The following is a 20,312-nucleotide window of genomic DNA, read 5'->3' on the forward strand; positions in this document are numbered from 1 at the left end:
TCACAACAGCCCAGCCCATTGGTAGGTCTGGTCTTACTCAGATGTTTTGTCTGCACATTGATAAACTCCTACATCAAACTGCTGCACCATCTGAGAGCTGATCTATATTTCTCTCTTTCCTTCTTTCCTTCTTTCCTTCTTTCTTTCTTTCTTTCTTTCTTTCTTTCTTTCTTTCTTTCTTTCTTTCTTTCTTTCTTTCTTTCTTTCTTTCTTTCTTTCTTTCTTTCTTTCTTTCTTTCTTTCTTTCTTTCTCTCTTTCTCTCTCTTTCTTTCTCTTTCTTTCTCTTTCTCTTTCTTTTCTTTCTTTTCCTTCCTTCCTTCCTTCCTTCCTTCCTTCCTTCCTTCCTTCCTTCCTTCCTTCCTTCCTTCCTTCCTTCCTTCCTTCCTTCCTTCCTTCCTTCCTTCCTTCCTTCCTTCCTTCCTTTTTTTTTCTTTTTCAAACAATAAAAGCAACTGATTATGCTATAGCATATTATTAGCCCCTTTAGATTCATTGTCTTTCTTCACATTTCTGCTCAGTTGCTCTGAGAGAACAAAGAGGGTCCTAGTACATGGAGAATGGACCAAAACTAGCTCCAACAGGTATGATTCATTGATGCTGCCCGTTGTTGATTCCCTGTGTTGCAGGGACTGGAGGCATTGGATTAATATTGGGAAAAATTAGAGCATCAAAGGGAAAGTTCTTTCCAGAGCAACACTTGCCTGCGTGTGTATGCAATGTCAGACCAGAAAGGTTTTCACCGTTTTTCCTCCCTTTTCATGCATTGCCCCTTTTTCAACCCAGAAGAGAGGAAGGTGAAACAGCTACTTCTACAAGAGATAGGAATAAAGCAGATCCTCAGCTATTGATCTGGTTGGTGGCGCTCCCTGTAGCTATGAACAACGTAGGGCTTAATAGATGCTCTCCCAACTAGGAAAGGAATCAACATAATATCACTTGTGATGGAAGGAAGCAGAGACAGACTCCAAAGAACATTAGAGGCTAGTTTTATTTTCCTACGCAGTGAAAAAATCCTGTTTCACTACAAATAAATGCTTGTACACCTAAAGTTTCTGGAATCCTGCCTTCTTATCACAGGTACATCACATACATGCTGTCATCCTCCTTCCCCCCCCATTAGAAGGTGTGAATGTGTCTGGTTGGGTGTCAGCATACACACACCAGGTAGTGTATTTGCATACCTGCACAGGTATGAGCATGCAGAGTGCATGTTCAGCTGAAGGAACAGATATATGTGGGGAAAGCATACACCAGACGTTCTTCTCCTCCAGCAATTGCATCCCAGAGACCTGCCTATCACAGACAGTCCAATACTTTAAAATCGTCACAGGGGCTGCAGAAAAAAGTTTGGGATTTAAAGAATATTTCTTGGGATAATCCTGTCATGAATCAGGACAATCAGGTGGGCCAAACATTTGCAATCTGCTTTCCTGGGCTAGCAAATGTCCTAGTCCTTAGCACTATACTTAGCCGGGATTTCTCTTTCTTTGTGATGGAGACAGCAGCCGCATAGTGTGGTCCAGCGGCGCCTCATGGAAGGCAATCTGAACAAGCTGCGGGGCGAGACCAGGGTTCGGTCTGCATGGGTTCAATCTCCACTGGCAAAAGACCGGGATGAAAAGATGGAAAAGGGAGAGGACAGGACAAAAGAGACCTCAGCCCTGCTAATACAGTGCCAGGTAAGGCAACAACACGGTGCTGCTGATTTCATCGTGATGGCAAATGCTCACTGAGTTCCCACTCCCAAGGGCCATTCCAAGTTATTAATAGCAAAGCCAGCTGAAGCTGATTTCCCGCATGGTCTCTCCTAGAGTTCAGATCTTGTTCTTCCAGCAGACACAGGAAAGCATTTCTACCACATGCATTCTAGTTGTCCATAATTGAAGATAAGAGAAAATAACTTCTTCACATCTCCTTGTTTGGTGGTCAGCTTTCCTGTGATATGAAGTGTTGCGTAACTGCATACAGAAACAAGGAATGTCTCCTTATCACTCTAAGACAGGTGCCCTTAGATGATTAACACGGACTGGACCCAGTCTGGTCAGATCCTCACAGGTGTCAAAGGAGCTTCTAAGAAAGTGACTAACAGTATTCTGAATTAGCACTGTTGGATTTGTCGATGGAAGCAGTGTTTTTGTCTCCCTTTTCTTCTTATATCCACCAATACAGCAGAACACACACTTCCATGGCCCCTACAGATAAAAAAGCGTGTCCCAAAGCCGTGTCTCATAAAAGTGGGTTTTAATGTTGCATGACGTGCAGATGAGACTCGCCAAAGATATACAGAACACTGACCTGCTATAAAAATACATTTTACAGCTGTGTCTTTTTCTGTACTCTGTCCTAAAAAAATTATCACATGATAGACTGCAAAGCTTTCAGCAAAAGCATATACACCTTTAAAAGTTCAGCTGGCACAATTAATTATCTTATGAACACATCCTGATGCTTTCTGACATGTTCAGATTTCAGGTCTCAGGTCTCATGGTCTCAGAACCATGCAAAATCATTGCCTAGTTTGTTTTCCAACCTTTACTGTTGCAGAAAGTCATAGCTTACCCTGGGTTTTAGACCCTGGGGTAGCTAGGTTAACATACTTGGAGTAGGATGAATGGCACTCAATACAACTTCTCCAAGTAGCTAATGTCTTTTTTGAACAAATGAAAGTGTTTCTTTTAATTTAGTCAACCCTCTATGTTGCTCAATAAGAGGAACATCAGTGATAAATGGTGTTTTTGTCAGGCATGTGTCTCAAACAAGGACAGCCAGGCATAGGCATGGGTATCACATACCAATGGCAATATGGTCAGAATCCACTAATCGTTCCTCTTTTGTGATTCTAATAGACTGTACCTGTGCTGTCATACACCTTACATGTTTCTTTATGGAGGTAGGTTAACACATATCACGGTTAAGGAAATAGGTCTAATACTTCACTTAACTCTCCCTGAACTCACTACTGTTTGCACAGGTACTGTCTCTTTTTCTGCCCTTCTCTTTTTCTGCCCTGGACTGTTCTCACAGAGGCCCCCCCCGCAGCGCCCTCCTGCTACTAAACCCTTGCCAAGTAAACCCAATACTGAGTGTTTTCACTCCAACAAGTTGTAGTTTCCCTGTGCCTAAGGCCTTTTGCACTTCCAAAGATCACAGATCACAGTCTGTAATAGTTGTATTGCAGAGTCGCTCACCTTCTCTAGGTAAGTTACTCACATGGTACTTTAGCAATACCCAGTTTATGGCAGTTTTTGTAAAGCAGTTTGGAAAGCTTGTCACATGAGTGCCATCTGCACAGTAAAAACAAGCTGTTATTTTTATGGTGGAGCTTGTGTCTTGTTGACTTGGAAATAGATGCTGAAAGATTCCACTGCTTCCCTAGGCTGCTTTTCCTCCATGTGAAAGCAACCTGGGGATTAATCAATCTTAGTTGCTAAAAGCAGATTCTTGACCTCAGAGCTGACATTATTTCAGAAAACAAAGCTGTTTATAAATGATGATCCTTACTGATTCCTCTCCCTCTTTCTTTCTTGGAAATCTACATAGTTGACCTTTAAATAAAGACTAATGGAAACTGGGGAAACTGGTAGTAACAGACTAAAAGCTCTGGGGCAGAGATGAGAGTGAGTGAGCAATGTGATGAAAAGTCCTCTTAGTCCAAGCAGGCTTACAGCGCTCGTGACTTCATTGTGTACTCCTTACCTAGTCTGCATCGTATTTCTGGTACACTGGGCCAAGAATTCTCCTCAGTCTCTGGGTGAATTCTCTGAGTAAATGATTAAGTGGTGTAATAGGAAGGTGGATAGCTTTTGTGAGGCTGCTGGAGCTGATATCTGCAGGGCTGCTTGCCACCAAATGGGAGGGTCTGAATTGTTCTTTTCTAAAGAGTAATCACTGTCCTGTTATATCCTAGCAAGTTTTTATCTTGCAGCTTTCCCAGCCTGCTTTGGAACAAAACACAGGAGCCTGCCTAGAGATACAGTTCAGGTTTATTATCACAACAATGATAACAGCTCATCCATCTCAGTTCTGCCTGCTCCCAGATTTCTTAGAAATTGCTGCTCATACTCTGGGTTTTCTGTTTTGGAAGAGCTGATACAATGCCTTTTCTGTAGCTGAGCCATGTAGAGTTGGTCTCTGTGAGCAACAGGAACGGTCAGCTCCTCAGTGGAATCCATGTCTGTTAATGAGAAAGCACTGATTCAGCTGGACACTGCTGGCAGGCTGTAGTCTGGACAGATGCAGTAGCATGCCTGACCTCACGCTCATAACTAATATGCCCATTCAGGTAATGAGGAGGCACAGGACAGAGCATCTATAGTTTATGCTTTATTCTGTGTCTCTTCTTAATCCAGCCACAATCCTTCCAGGCTGGGCTGGTGTGTCCGTGAGGGTCAGGCAGCACAGACATTGTAGAGCTCTAAAAGTAGACAGAAGAGGAGACATTTTGTCCTCTGGGTCCAGTCCATTTCCAGACTGATCTCTCTCTAAAAGCCTGAGGTTTGTAATACTACTTTCGCCACAAACAGGTGCTGTCATGAGGTGAGGTGGGATATTTCCAGTTGGCCTTGGGGATCTCTATGGGCAGGCACAACTCTTAGTCCAGCTTGTTTAAACTCAACCTGCCAGACAGCCTGGAGCCGTGATGGGTATTTTTATTTTATTTTTTTCTTAAGCAAGCAGAAGTATTGGCAAAGTCAGTAGTTTCTAAATAGAGTGCTTTGGAGCTGGTCCCCTTCTGTGAGGCTCTATCATGCTCCCCCACTTACATAAAACATATTTGTGCCAAGAGGCAGGAGGCATGTTCATAACAAAGGGCAACAGAATGTGGTGTGTTCTGGGAACAGGCATCAGCTCGTCTGCGTCTCCTACTAGCTATACCATGTGTGATACGTATTACCATGGGACAGCAGTTCAAGCTGCTCAGGAGTGCAATAGGACTGTTCATTTGTGAAGGAGCTGGAAAGAATATTCCTGTGTGAATGTGCAAAGAACTGCAGGGAGAGCTTCTGGGGGTTGGGTTTTCTGTGCTCTGATTCTGTTTCATGAATCTTCCAGCTGGTATGAGGTCATTTGAGTTCTTCCAAAGTATGACTTTGTAGATCTCTGGCAATTTCCTTATCATGTGCCAAAGAACACCCTTGAATTGAATGTTTCTGACAGAATGGCTGAGATGGCTCAGACTGTGGGAAGGGTGTATAATGGAGAAGGCACAGTGCTGGCAGCCAGAAGTTTTTGAGATCTGTTTTGGTTTCACTTTGCTAAGTATTTAGCATTACTTGCCTTACTTGTGTGTTGTAAGGAGTCCTAAATGTTTGCAGCCAAATGGGTTTGTTAACCAACTGGAAATAATACCTTATGAATAAGACATGCTTTTTACATTAAAAAAGAGAAAGTATAATAACAGAACTAGGAGCTGTTGAAAATATGTGTCTGTGTAGATACAGCCGAGTACTGCCCTCCTTGCTCCTAGATGAGACCACACATGGCAAATGCTCATCCTCCTAAAACCACCAGCATTTTTTAAATACACATTGTAAGTACATATATGAGTCTGACATGATTCTTGGTGAACTCTATAAAACAAAATAGCTTGAGATCTCTAGCTCCAGTGGCCTTGCAGTTACCAGAGTGATGAATTTCTCAACTAAATGACCCTTCTAAGAATGAGGTGTATCTGAATGTCCAGGATGATGAAATTCTCTATGCTGATGTACTACAGATGTGTCTAGGCATTTAGATCACAGGAAGAGCTCCAAGGCAAAACAGTTTTGAAGTTTCCAGCATGTAATCTTTGAGGTTTCCTTGAGTGCAGCTAGCACTCAAGCTACTAATGGCATTGTGTGTTTGCGGCATTCCAGTATCTCTCACAGGAGGCAATTTCTCCTTTCTCTTTGTAATGACTCACAAACAGAACACTGTTGAGAACAAAACCTTGGAAATACTGGATGTAGCTCTTGCTGATGATTAACCCATGTAATAATCACAAACATATTAAGTTAAGAAATCAGGAAATTTAGATGGTTTCCTTGACCCTATTGATGATGTACTGTGAATCTCTGATAGTGATACTGATCCACTTAAAGTATTTAAGTTGTTTTCAGGAGTGAGCATAAGGGTGGGGGAACTGTGGCAAGCGTGTTGCTGCTTCTGAGTGGCTCATGGCACTGAGTGCCACAGTGGCTGGAAGAGAAGGAATCACAGGCAAAACATTAACAACAGCAGTAGGATAATAAGCCTCCCAAGAGGGAGATGCTATTTCATTTTTTTAATATTGGTGAAAGAAGACAGAGCCTTGAAGAACTAAGCCATTAAGAATATGTATGGCTGGGCACTATAAGTAGGTGCAAGACATATTTTGCAGGTGTCAATTACTCCATCTTTTCTAGTTCCTTTACTAAGTCCTTTTCCTCCTTTTTTCTTTTTTTCCCCCTCTAAATATAACCCCTATTAATGTATTTGCCAACACTATTTTTTCAGACCTCTACCATATATGAAAGCTGCTGTTAATTCAGCATCTCTGGCCTGTCATTTAGGACCTCCTTGCAGAGGGGACAGAAAACAGATAGTAACCACATTTCCTGTTCTCTTTCAACTGCAAGTGGGTGAAGAAATAAGTGGACAAGGCACTGGGGATTGTTCCAGTAAGATCATGCAGTCACGACTTTGCCTCATGACATTCAGTCTCTCCTGATCATAGATCACATTTAGCTGTGAATATTAAAGCTGTAGTGCTGCTGTGGTTTAACCTGGCAGGCAGCTAAGCACCACACAGCTGTTCACTCACTCCTCACCCCCAAGTGGGATGGGGGAAAGAATCAAGAAAAAAAAAAAGGTAAAACTCATAGGTTGAGATAAAGACAGTTTAATAAGACAGAAAACGAAGGGAAAACATTAATAATATATATATATATATTTTTTAAATGGTGCACAATGCAATTGCTCACCACCCACCTACCAACGCCCATCCCATCCCTGAGCAGTGGCCCCTATCCCTGGCCAACCCTCCCAGTTTTTATTGTTCAGCATAATGTCATATGGTATGGGATATCCCTTTGCCCAGTTTGGGTAGCTGACCCAGGAGAGCTCTCCTGTCCTGTCCCAGTTTCTTGTGTACCCATAGCCTTCTTGCTGGCAGGGCAGTAAGAGAAACTAAAGTCCTTCACTTAGTGTAAGCACTGCTTTGCAACAGCTAAAACATCAGTGTGTTATTATTATTGCTTTTCTCCTAAATCCAGAACAAAACACATACCAGCCACTATGAAGAAAATTAACTCTATCTCAGCCAAAACCAGGACAAGTGCTTGTGTCATGTTTCCTTAAAGAGCTGTTTGGGAACTTAAGTCTCATACAAAATAGACACCTCTTGATTAGATTGTTTCTTGAATTCAGGAATCATGGGTGGGCCAATTATCTTGTGAACTGCCTTAAATTCAGGGATATTTGTCTGGATGCTTCTGCTTCTCCAATGGACTTCTTCTGGAAGATGGAGTCCCAAAATACTCAACTGAGAGCAGACATTTAGCCCTAGAACATTGTGCCCTGTGACACCAGAAGAAATGGAGAGGAAACCTCCAAAGGATGTACCACATGGTTGTGTTTCTTTAGAAGCTTTCATCATATCAATTATTGCTCTGCTAATAAAATCCATGCATGTTTTCTGAACAAAATAATAATTATGTATCTTTTGACTGGAATACCACTAAGTTAAAGTTGCTAATAACAGTTAAGTGTCTGGGCAGATGTTTGCAGAGCACCATGGAGACTGTCATTGCCTTGGATGTGTCTCCTGCCTTCTGACTACTGCCTAAACACCACAGCTTTGGCTGTGCTGCTAAGGAGAGTCTAAGGGATTTTCACACTGTTGAAGGAGTGTGTATGTCTACTTTGAGCCTGTAGTAATTATCTGGTTTTATGTTTTTTTTCTAGTGCCAAGGTCAGGTATTGAAAGCCACTGTAAATACTGGATGTCTGCCAAATCTCATCTCCAAGAGATGTTTATACCAGTTGGGGTAAGTCTTTGCACACTAGAAAAGGAGGGATGGCTAAAAACAAATACAAAAACAAACAAACAAAAAAATCGCACAAACCTATGACAAGGACTTAGGGTACTCTTGATGCCCAATCCTATAATGATAATTACTAGCAGCTTTGCATGTTGTGGTGGTTTTACCCATGTGGGCAGCTGAACTTCACCACAACCGTTCTCACACCCTCTCCTCAGAAGAAGAGGGGGAGAAAATACAATGGAAAGGGCTCAAGGGTTGAGATAAGGACAGGGAGGTCACTCAACAATTGTTGTCATGGGCAAAAAAATCTCGGCATAGGGAGATTAATATAATCTATTACCTATTGCTAACAGGATAGAGCAGTGTGAAATTAAAAGCAAACTAAAAACACCTTTCCCCCATCCACCCTCTTCTGTGTCCCCATACCCTCCCAGGGAGCAGTGCAGAGGAATGGGGAATGGGGGCTGTGGTCAAACCCTAGCGCTTCATCCCCACCGCTCCTTCACGGTCCCTCCCTGCCCCTGCTCCACGCGGGGTCCCTCCCACGGGATGCCATCCTTCCCAAACTGATCCTACGGGGGCTGCCCATAGTGAGCAGCTCTTCCAGAACTGCTCCCACACGGCTCCATACCACGGGATCCATCCCCCAGGAGCAAACTGCTCCAGCACGGGTCCCCCACGGGCGGCAGCTCCCCCCAGACCCCCTGCTCCTGCGTGGGCTCCTCTCCACGGGCTGCAGCTCCGGCCCGGGGCCTGCTCCTGCGGGGGCTCTCCATGGGCCGCAGCCTCCTCCAGGCCACATCCACCTGCTCCACCGGGGGCTCCTCCACGGGCTGCAGCGTGGAGATCTGCTCCGTGTGGGACCCATGGGCTGCAGGGGGACAGCCTGCTCCACCAGGGGCCTCTCCCTGCACAGGCCGCAGGGGAACTGCTGCTGCCTGCCTGGAGCACCTCCTGCCCTCCTGCTGCACTGACCTTGGGGGCTGCAGGGCTGCTTCTCACTCCTCTCTCCCAGCTGCTGGTGTATAGCAGTTTTTTTCCCTTTCTTAAATCTGCTCTCACAGAGGTGCAACCCGTGTGTCTCAATGGCTTACTCTGGCCAGCAGCAGGTCCCTTTGGAGCCAGCTGAAACGGCTCTTATCTAACATGGGGCAGCTTCTGGACTCTTCTCACAGAGCCCCCCCCCCCCCGCAACTCCCCCGCTACCAAACTCTTGCCAAGTAAACCCAATACACGTGTACATAGTTGTTTAGAAGATGCAGAAGATGGACTATAGGGCAAGGCATCAGGAGCACTCGCGAAGTTGTGTGCAGACCCCAGACTAGAAAGAGGAGCTGTGTCATTCTGTCTGCGTGCACTGCATGGTAAAGCTGACCAGCTAGTATCAGTCTTGGGTTCCTGGTGAGGAACCCAAGTGGGTAGTGCATTATGATCTTTTTTTTGGAATCTGCCTACAGACATGGGCTCCTCTCATGGGCTTGTTCCCAGTGAGACCAAGCACTGCTATCAGTGAGAAGTCCTGTTTCTCCTTTTTCTCCAGTTGCAGCAATAACTCCTCTTGTGTCCCACAGGCTGGAAGAAGTGTCTGTCAAGGACTGTGGAGACCTTTCTCTTCCAATCCACAACGTTGTCGGCCGAGTAGAACATATGGAATTGCAATTTGGCCAGGAGAAAGTGCTGTGTTCAGCACTGGTTGTAGGTGAGAGTGCCAGCCCCTGCTCTCTCTCCCCCAGTTTTCCTGTGTCCTTGTTGCTCTGCCAAGGGTATTTAAATGAATCTCTAGGAAAAGGGTAAGGTGGTAGAAGGTTGGTGACATGGTAACCTCCATTGCTGACTAAGCTCATTATGTTTGTGTGTCCCTTCCAGCTCAGGATATTCTTTTATCTGATTCTGTTTGCTGTGTATATCCTCATTGTAACCAAAGAGTACAGGGAAGAGTCTGATGTTGAAAGTGGGGAGAACTTTGGTGCTCTTTGGTATTAACCCAGGATGTGGAAAATTATCCATTTATTTTAGCTCTCTAAAATGGACCTTTCATAAATTATCCAGACTGCTTGATAAGTTCTCTGGAGCCCTTTGTTTTCTGTCTGAATGGGCACTTGTGCCCTTGGCTGGATGAAATTATCAGAGAAACTGGCAGAGGATACAGCTTGTACCTCAGAGTGTTTGTCTATGTACTCATCCGCCTCTGAGGCAGGTGCTCTGCAGAGAGCACCCTGGAAGAACCGGAGTAGCCCCAGTGTGCTGAGTCTCCCATGCTGTCCTGATGCAGGACCCTTTGAAGGCAGGAGCTGTAGGAGAAAAGGTCCCATCAGTAGCCACCAGAACACATCCAGAAAACAGCAGAAAGCCTTCCCCCCCCCCCCCCCGTTCTTTTTTCCATTGGTCTCCTCAGCTTTTTCCTGTCGCCTTTATCTGTCTCCTCATCTTCAATGAGTACTATTCTTTTCTTCTTTTTTATTCTTTTCTTTTACTATGTTTTCTTGCTCCCTATCTCCTTTCATGTCCATTCTTTCCACTTGTTGCTTTGTCATCTAGTCATTCCTAGTCATTCCTCCACTTCCACACCCCAGCTCAGTCTTCTTCCCTGGTTTCACCCCTTCTTGTTCTAGCCCTTCATGAAGACTTTGTATTAGTCCAGCACAGGTGAATTTAACCCCATAGTAACTACCCACTTTGCTTGGATGTGGAAATGTCTGCCTGCAAAAAGCAAAATTGCTGTGTCTGTGCCTTACATCTCCCTGCACACAAAAGTGTTCTAGATTATGTGGTTATAAATAAACTATATTTATATATGTATATAGCGTGACTGCATATACAGAGTGACTACATCAGTTGACAAGGGAAGACTGACCGATGTCATTTACCTGGACTTTTTTGTAAGGCTTTTGACACAGTCCCACATGACATTCTCATATCCAAATTGGAGAGATATGACTTGATGGGTGGACAACTCAGTGGATAAGCAATTGGTTTGAAGGCCACACCCAGAGCTGTGGTCAATGGCTCTACGTCCAGGTGGAGGCCAGTGACTAGTGGTGTCCCTCAGGAATCTGTCCTGGGACCAGTACTGCTCAATATCTTTACCAATGACATAGACAAGGGGGTCAAGTGCACCTTCAGCAAGTTCAGAGATGACACCAAACTGAGCGTTGCGGTTGATACCAAAGAAGGAAGAGATGTCATCCAAATAGACTTGGACAAGCTTGAGAAGTGGGCCCATGTGAACCTAATGAGGTTCAACAAGTCCAAGTGCAAGGTGCTGCACCTGGGTGAGCACAATCCCAGGCGGGAATACAGACTGGGAGAAGAACATATTGAGAGAAGCCCTACAGAGAAGGAGTTGGGGGTTCTGGTGGATGGAAAGCTTGACATGAACTGGCAGCGCGTGCTTGCAGCCCAGAAGGCCAACTGCATCCTGGGCTGCATCAACAGAGGAATGGCCAGCAGGTTGATGGAGGTGATTGTCCCCTTCTACTCTGCCTTTGTGAGGCCCCACCTGGTGTACTGCATCCAGTTTTGGGGCCCCCAGCACAAGAAGGATGTGGACCTGTTGGAAAGGGTCCAGAGGAAGGACAAGAAGATGATCAGAGGGCTGGAGCACCTCTGCTATGAAGAAAGGCTGTGACAGCTGGGGATGTTCAGCCTGGAGAAGAGAAGGCTCCCCGGGAGACCTCACTGCAGCTTTACAATACTTAAAGGAGTTTTATAAAAAAGATGGAGAACAACTTTTTGCTCAGGTAGACAATGACGGGACAAGGGGAAGTAGTTTTAAACTAAAAGAGGGGAGATTTAGATTAGAGGTTAAGAGGAAATTCTTCACTCAGAGGGCGGTGAGGCACTGGAACAGGTTGCCCAGAGAAGCTGTGGATGCCCACCCCTGGAGGTGTTCAAGACCAGATTGGATGAAGCCCTGAGCAACCTGATCTAGTGGGTGGCATCCCTGCCTATGCCAGGGGGGTTGGAACTACATGATAATTAAGGTCCCTTCCAACCCAAGCCACTCTATGATTCTATGATTCTGTGATATATATATATATATTATATATACATTATATATATATATTAGGCCAGTAATTACAGGGCTTAAACCCTTAAACCAGGTTACAGGGCATCTAAAACCCATGGGGGTGTTAATAGTGTTACTGGAGGCTGCCAAATCTCGCATACTCTAGGACTTGGGGATTCTTCCTTCCTTGCCACTGGATGGATACAACTGAAGACCCAGAAGTTTTCTCCATCCTAATCCGATGCATGTTCTCATTTATAGGTTTGGACAGTAACAAGGCTGATCATATATTCCAGAGAGGCACAAAGAGGACACAGACAAGGCCAGCCACATATTACCATAGATAGTAAAACACTGTAAACAGCCTCACATAAATACCAGTATAGATAGCCCAGTCCTGGTCCTCCTCTCTGGCTGATCAGGATGGAAGGTCACTAATAGAAACTCATACACCCTCAAGTCTCTAGATTCACAAGCAGACTTATATTCCCAGACTTTTCGAATATCAGCACAGATTCTGTTTTGTATCTGTGTCTGGGCCCTAGGCCCCTTACCCAGTCACTAACTCAGACCTTGAGTCTTTCCAGATGCCACAAAGACCTCTTCCTACTCACTGACAAGACCAGCATTAAGTGTGCTATCAAATTACAAAAATAAACATACATGCATACAAGATTAAATTAACTGGGGAAATACAAACACACCCAAGTCTTTCTAGCTAGTGGCTTCTAGACCTCTCATACATATGCCTTGTCCTCTTCAGTTGCTGGCTTATAAAATTCTGGGCGCTGTGACCCTGGTTACAGCTGGTACCCTGAACTCTCCTGCATGATAGTCTCTCCAATTGCTTACACCTAGCTCTACAGGCCCTATGACCCACAGTCCCTTCTCCAGTTGCTGGAAATCAGACCTTCCAGCACACATCGCAGTTCTCCCAGTTGCTTGCATCCAGGCCTATGCTCCCTTCCATAGTTACCAGGCTATAAGCCTTCCTATTTTCTTCAAGGTTCCCTTGTTTTCCCCAGCTTAGGACTACACCCAGACCTCTCTTACACGCTGGTGTCTCTAGTTGCTGGACCCATTGGCCCTGTGAGCTGCATCCCTTTCTTGCAGTTGCTGACACAGACCTATTAGCTGTACGGTCTGGGGGCCCTTCACTTACTGGCACATAAACCTCTCTTGCATGCCAGTCCCTCAGTTGCTGACACCTAGACCTACTGGTCCTTTGACTTGCGGCCTCTTCTCCACTTGCTGGTACTTAGACTTGCAGCACTAGCACACAGGATAGTTATCCAAAAAAAAAGGTATTTAATAAGAAGATAGGATAGATTGCAGTCACCAGGGGCAGGGCTCAGTCAGACAGGTGAACTGACCGATAGCCTGCTTACATATGACTCGCCCCCATATCCCTGCATCCCTCTCTCCATTTTCCCACTCTTGTTCCTCCCTGATTCACCCTGATTCCTACCATCTTCTGTCCTCGGCCCTTCCACTAAACATCCCATAGCATGTTTTACATGAACCAGAAAGCCTTTTCTGATATCTCATAATGAATTTCAAACAATCCCACAAGCCTCCTCAAATATTCTTTAATACTTACATTAATGGTAGTTCCCTCTTATCAGTTAGAAAGTCCATTTTGACCCTTTACAGGGCTATGTCTAAGTTACTCCTTTAATGGCTCCTCAGTCAGTGGTAGAAGAGTGTTGATTTTTGGTTTTGTCACTGTTACCACCTTCTTGTTAATGTTTGCGTGTTTAATTCATCACTTTCATTGATATTTGTGATAAACTTTATACTAAAAAGTTCTTAACCGTATAACTTAATGAACCAGATGCTCTCATATTCCACTTCTTGTAGGAGAGGGATACTTTCTTTAGAGGGGCAGTATCCATAGTTTTGAGCCTGATCAGTCTCTTCTCTCTTCTTAGATGATGAAATGCTGGAGTTTTGCATTGGTCTCCAAACTCTGTTGTCTCTCAAGGTAAGGAACAGCTTCTTGCTTTTTGCAGGCCTCCTCTCACTGAGTCCTCCAGATTTGGTTGCTGGAAGCATTGAAAATTCACATGGTCAGGCCTTCCAGAGTGCCACTTGCAGTGCTTGTTGCACAGCTACCAACCACACAAGCTGCAAAATGGGAAGAGGAAACTGAAGAGGAAACTGGGAAAGGCAGGGCACACTGTATCACTGGGGATATATCCGTGTTGCCTTTTGAATACAGATGGGAACAAGCATTGGCTTTGAGCCAAGTGAAGCTGTACTGCTACATTCAACAGACATTAGCTGGGCATAGATGGAGGGAGTCCTCTCCTTTTGTCAGCTCAGAGCTCAAGATTAGGGTTCTGCTGAGCTTGGCTTCTGAGCCCCTCAGAACACGGCTGCAGGAAGCTTGTGCCTGCCCGTCAAATACCATGTAGCCACATGGTTGGATTCATAAAGCAGGAAAAGCACTGGACTGAAAGGCTGAGTGATGTGAGGACATCATCTCAGACGAGGTCAGATGGGAAGAAGGGAGTGGGACAGACTGCCCTGTGAAGGGTTTAGAGATGAACTAACTGGAGGGAATAGGAGCAAGGAGGCTGCACAGGGGACAGGGAGGGGAACTGTGAGGTTGCTACAAATCCAAAGTGGGGATGTTTAATGGTTATACAGGTTTTCCCCTGTCAGACATTATGAGACTGAGGTACTTGCTACCTGAAATGTCCAGCAAGTAACCAGCTTTCCCCTTCTTAGTGTTGCATCGACTTGGAGGAAGGAGTCCTGAGATTTAAAACACTGAATCAAGATTTGCCTTTTCTACATGCTTTTGAAGAGCCTGGTCAGTGACTGACTGCGTTCCCCATGTCTGGGGCTGAGAAGACTTGCTGCCATATGAGAGAGATGAGGGTGAGGTTCACGTGCCCCTAACCTTGCCAAGTTCTGGGTTGATGCATTCACCATGGAGAGAGAAAAAGACAAATGGGTGCTGGAAACTGTTGTTACTGGGAGTGTCTCATCTTGGGAGAGCTCTCCCTCCTTTCATTAGACCCTCTGCTTGTCCCCATGCGCTGAATGGGCTTTTTCTTGCTGTTTTTCTGTCTTGCTCTAGTCCCCTGATTTCTGTTTCTCTCTACCCTTTCAATGACATTTTTTTTACAATACCCTCTGTTCATGAGACGAGAGTCACTGTGAAGAGTCTGCAGTTGTTCTATGGACAGGACAGTGCTTTCTCCAAAAGCCTCCAAAGATTGCTGTGTATGTTTCCCTTAGCTCTTTTCCTCAATGTGAACAGACTCCATTCCTCTTTCTTTGTGGGAAGGGCTCTGTAGCCAGTCCCCTCACCTGCACTCTGGGAATCTGGATTTTGTTACTTCTTTGCTGGCTCAGAGCAGAACAGGATTTTATTGGAAAAAAAATTGCAGCAAGAGCACTTTTAGAGTTCCTAATTCTAAGAAACCTTTGAAAAAAACACTGAACTTAGATGCGTAGAGTATGGTAGACACCAATGGATGCTTGGGCTTTATTAGTGCATCATTGGCTACTAGGCTATATTGTGTGAATAGCAAAGCTGATCATCTCTTGATGCTACACATGGTAACCAGGCCACTCCTCTCTGCAATTCAGCTCCGAGAGCTATATTCCTATCACCTCTGCTGCATCATCAGTCTGCAAGCCTGCCACTCATGTTAAATGTTAAAATGAATTATAACACCCGGTCTTCTGCTCTGTTAGCAACTTTCTTTCAACATCAGATCTAGTGGTTGGACACAAATACATCATCAACCTCAAGTCCTGGCATTTCACAGCCCATCAACTTTGCTACTATTGCAGGAAATGAGAACTAGACTACAATGCAGAATCAGCTCAGATCAGACAACTATGAACTCATCTGGGATGAACAGTGGTTATAAGTCACTTTTCCTTTTTTTTTCCATTTGCATCCTAGAGCATAACTGTATGATAAATTCAAAGTCTATTCTTTACTAGCTATATGAAAGATGCACCACATCAGGGCTTGCTCCATCTCATGACTATTTAGTGACCATCCAAACTTCACAATGTCCCCTCATCTACCCATAGAATGTCACGATATCCTCATTTTGCCTGTCCTGCTGGATTAAACACCACTGTCTCTCTTCCTCTCATTGTTTCTATTGTGCTTCTCAAACACTTATAGAATCGCAGAATCATTAAGTTTGGAAAAGACCTTCAAGATCATCTGGTTCAACCATCACCCTACTACCAGTGTCACCCACTAAACCATGTCCCTAAACACCAGGTCCAACCTTTCCTTAAACTCCTCCAGGGACAGTGACTCCACCACCTCCCTGGACATCCCATTCCAATGCCTGACTGCTCTTTCTGAAAAGAAATGCCTCCTAATTTCCAACCTAAACCTCCCCTGGCGCAATTTGAGGCCATTCCCTCTAGTCCTATCGCTGGTTATCTGTGAGAAGAGGCCGACCCCCAGCTCCCCACACCTTCCCTTCAGGTAGCTGTAGAGAGCAATAAGGTCTCCGCTGAGCCTCCTCTTCTCCAGTCTAAACAACCCCAGTTCCCTCAGCTGCTCCTCACAGACTTGTGTTCCAGGCCCCTCACCACCTTTGTATCCTTCGTGTGCTTCTCTGGACTCTCTCAAGCACCTCTATGTCCTTCTTATAGTGAGGGGCCCAAAACTGAACACAGTACTCAAGGTGCGGCCTCACCAGAGCTGAATACATGCATTTCTGTGTGTGTTTTTTGTTGTTGTTGTTGTTTTTTCCCTGAACCAGCTGTTGGATTCTGTATTTTAACATGCGCTATAAACAGTGGAGTTACAGCCTGGCTGATACAACTTGTGACGTGTTTACCAGTATTAGTTGGCGAATGCTTCTCCTACAAACATTAAGCTAATGACTTCTGTTGTTAGTAACCATATCTTGCAGCTTCAGATCATGCTTTGATACTCTTCTACTTGTGCATCTGATTATTTCTGTCTGTGAACTGCTTTGCATGAATCTGCTGAATGACACCAACAGTTTACAGTATTCTCTCATTTATGTCAGGACCAAGTATATTTGATGATCCCATCTTAAAAAGTACGCCCACATCCACATACATGGTTCTTTTTTAAGAATCTTTGTATGTCAGGGAGCACATTAAGTCTTTTTTAATTGGGTTGTCAAGGCTTAAGACTGTTTCAATTGTAGCTTCATTTGGAAAACACAAACTTCCCTATTCCCAGCTCTAGTCATCTCTATTCCTTTTGGGGGCAAAGGGAATGAGGGAAGTCTTTCACAAGAGAACAAAACCCACTAAAGTAGAAATTCAGTATGAACTGCCATCTTAGAGCAGGACTTAAGCGTATCCTGTGTGGCCAACACTGGCTTCTTCATGACAAGTCCTACCCCTTCAATATGGACAATGGTATTTTAGGGAGAATCCCTTTGAATTGCCTTGGTGGTCAGCTCCTGCTAAGGCTACTTTTCTGTAGAGTGCATACAACACTTGCAAAACTGTGTGCAGGGAACTGTATCAAAACATGTTTGTGGAACAGAGCAACGAGTATCACATTTCAGGCATGAGATCCATATGGCTGACCCTGTGATGGGGAAATGGACTGTACGACCTTATGAGGCCCTTCCAAGGCTCATGTGCAAGAGGTAACCCAATCCCAAAAACGTGCACCATCCTGAAGCCATAATCACACCACTTGTCTTGCCAGGAGCTTGGGGGCACTTGGTTTTGAAAGGAATGGAAGCTCTAGTCTTCCATATTCCCAGAAGCTCGCTCTTTCTTTTACCACTAGCAGGTGAATTATGGAACTGAAGAGCATTGAGCTGCTACATACGTTTGTAAGCAAATACCAGGATATACCTGAAGAGTAATAGAAATAATTGTATTCAGCAAAGAGATCACAAAAATGGGAGCAGGGATGGCCAACAGCATTATTATCTCTCAGGAAAACCAAACAAACCCCTCCCTTTATTTTCTGATAGTACATTGAACCTCACAACCAAAGCTGTGAATAGTTCGTCTACAAACATCCCCATTGTCTGAGACTGCTGGACTCCTCACTTGCTGTGTGCTGTCACTAGGACACACAAATGTGTCTTGCAAATCAAGCCCTGTTACCTGGTGCCAGTTACCTGGCACCAGTTGGTATGACAATCTGCTACTGAGTAGGATGCAGCAAACAACATTTGCTGCTGCATGGAAAGGAACAACTAATTCCAATGCTGTGAATTTGCAGTGGCTGGCAAGGATGAACCGGCAATGAGTTACAATGAAAATATAACTGCACCGCTCCAGAGACAGAGCATACGTGGCTCCTCCTCTGAGCAGCTGTACACTTCACAGAAAGTTGACAGCACTGGAAATAGCCTGAAGCATTGGCTGTAGCTGCCAGTCTATTGATTGTCACTTTGAGGGTTCAGGGCATGAAAAAGAACAGAGAAGTCATCTTTTGCCCAAGGAACAGTACAGAAGTTCCAATTAACTCTTTTGTAGAGGTTTCATTTTCTTTTGTGCACAAAGGGAACAGGAACAAAACATCTGCAAGTTATGTACTGTACACAAAACAAAACTGTCGGAGAAAACCCTCAAACACTACTGTCTTCCTTCTCAGATATCTTCAAGATTGGATGGTATATAACGTCCATATCTTCCGACTTGTTTTTCCACAGTGAAGCATGCCTGGGCTTGCACAGTACACAGCAGTGTTACCCAGCAGAAGAGGGCTAGGCTGTACAGGTTTGCCCTGTCCATTACATGTTTTGTCCCATTTTCTTTTAAAGATGGTTCCTAGGAAAATGTCATTTTTCTCCATTAACATTTTCCTGTTTCAACTAAAATAAATCAAGTTTGACTTCCTTCCTTCCTTGGAAATCATTTGACCTGTAATGCAGTTTGTTTTGCATAAATCAGTTTCAGTCATACAACTATTTGTGTCCCCCTTGCGCTTATGTTGCTAATAAAGGTTTCCATTTGGCACGGATTGTGAGCATTGAGTTGTTCTCTGTTAATGAGTGTAGGCAATCCTGTTTTGCTGTTAGGCCTCAGGAAGGAATTCCAATGCAGCAGCACTGCAACAGCGTGTAAAACCCAGCTAACAGATTTGATGAACCAGGCCCAGCTCTCAAGCAAACGAAGTGCTCCAGGCAATTGCTTGCAGGAACCTCTGGAATCCCAGCATTGGATCAAGGAGAGTACTTTTGTGGAGAATGCCTGTGCTACCAAAGCCAAACAAGATGCTAAGCGGGGCTACGGCAGGCACAAGTTGTGGTAGAACTTCAACTGTATTCATCAAAGCACGCACAGCAAAAAGAATCCATCACTTCTGCAGTACACGTACACGTACCAGGTTGTCCGAGCCATGACCAAGAACTCAGGCACTGATACTATTTGTAATCATACTGTCTCTGTCCCCAGTGTGGGAGACGGCAGTCACAGTACTAAGGGTGTGGGGGAAAAAGACAACAAAATACACAGCCCAAAGCAGATGAAGATCAGCAGTCTGTTTTCAGGATAGAACAGCACACGCCAAGACACATGCCAGTTGCTCAGCTCAGGGATAGTTATAATGTCATTTTGTTATATATTTCTGGAAACATGCTCTGCAGAGTCCTGCTCCATTGTGGTCCCTCTCAGTGTCGGGTCCTAATTCTGAAGTACAAGATGAAAATCAAGTAGCAACAGGGCTAGGAAAGTACCTCAGAACACAGTGAAACCAACCTGTTCACCCCACCTCTAGGGTTCTCTGCTTCTCCCCAGCTCAGCTGGGCCCCCAGGAGAGGAAAGAAGGGTAGTAGCTGCTACTACTTCACCTGAAATTCTGAAAGAGAAAAGTGAAAATCTTCATTTGTTCAGATGATCAGAACAGCAGCTCTAGGTTTTGGGGAAAAGAAACCTCAAAGTGGCAGGAAAACAATTTACTGTGATCTAGTTAATAGCCAGTACAGGATTCATCTTCATTAGGAAAGCACAATGAAACATGAGAGCCCACAGTGTCACACTAACCACCAGCAGCTATGTTCTGTAAGGTGATTGCCCAGTGGTCCTTATACTCTCTATGAACGACAAATTCAAGCCTTGCTGCTCCCAACTTCCACTAGCCTGAGCAACACTGTCACCAAAGCACTATCATGATTTGAGAGTTCCTGCCTTGAGGGTCTAGTTGAACACAAGCACTTAGTATTACAAGGGAACATGCAAATATGTTTCTCAGAGAGGTCATTAAAATGGAGAGAAACTTCCCCTGTAGTTACAGAGTGATCTGTAGTTACAGAAGCTGCCCTCTATAAAGCTTTTATAAATCTGTGAATGGAAATTGCTAGGAAAA

General features: G+C 44.6%; 1 protein-coding gene across 5 annotated transcripts in view; it reads left to right on the forward strand.

Annotated features, from left to right (window-relative positions):
- Nucleotides 1–20,312, forward strand: part of NRIP2 (nuclear receptor interacting protein 2) — a 38,621-nt gene that overhangs the window by 5,988 nt on the left and 12,321 nt on the right. For 2 of the 5 annotated variants that reach the window (XM_048054457.2, XM_048054458.2), the window contains 4 exons: nucleotides 1,504–1,680; nucleotides 7,925–8,007; nucleotides 9,576–9,703; nucleotides 13,945–14,516. In XM_048054457.2, coding sequence (XP_047910414.1) covers nucleotides 1,504–1,680; nucleotides 7,925–8,007; nucleotides 9,576–9,703; nucleotides 13,945–14,165 — 609 coding nt within the window. In that variant the 3' untranslated portion in view covers nucleotides 14,166–14,516. Of the gene's footprint in view, nucleotides 1–1,503; nucleotides 1,681–7,924; nucleotides 8,008–9,575; nucleotides 9,704–13,944; nucleotides 14,517–14,746; nucleotides 18,559–20,312 lie in introns of those variants that run through there. The other 3 variants (XM_013199974.3, XM_048054460.2, XM_067005393.1) reach the window with 3 other exon arrangements.

The sequence above is a fragment of the Anser cygnoides genome, chromosome 1, assembly GCF_040182565.1.
Source record: "Anser cygnoides isolate HZ-2024a breed goose chromosome 1, Taihu_goose_T2T_genome, whole genome shotgun sequence".
In the NCBI taxonomy this organism is placed as follows: domain Eukaryota; kingdom Metazoa; phylum Chordata; class Aves; order Anseriformes; family Anatidae; genus Anser; species Anser cygnoides.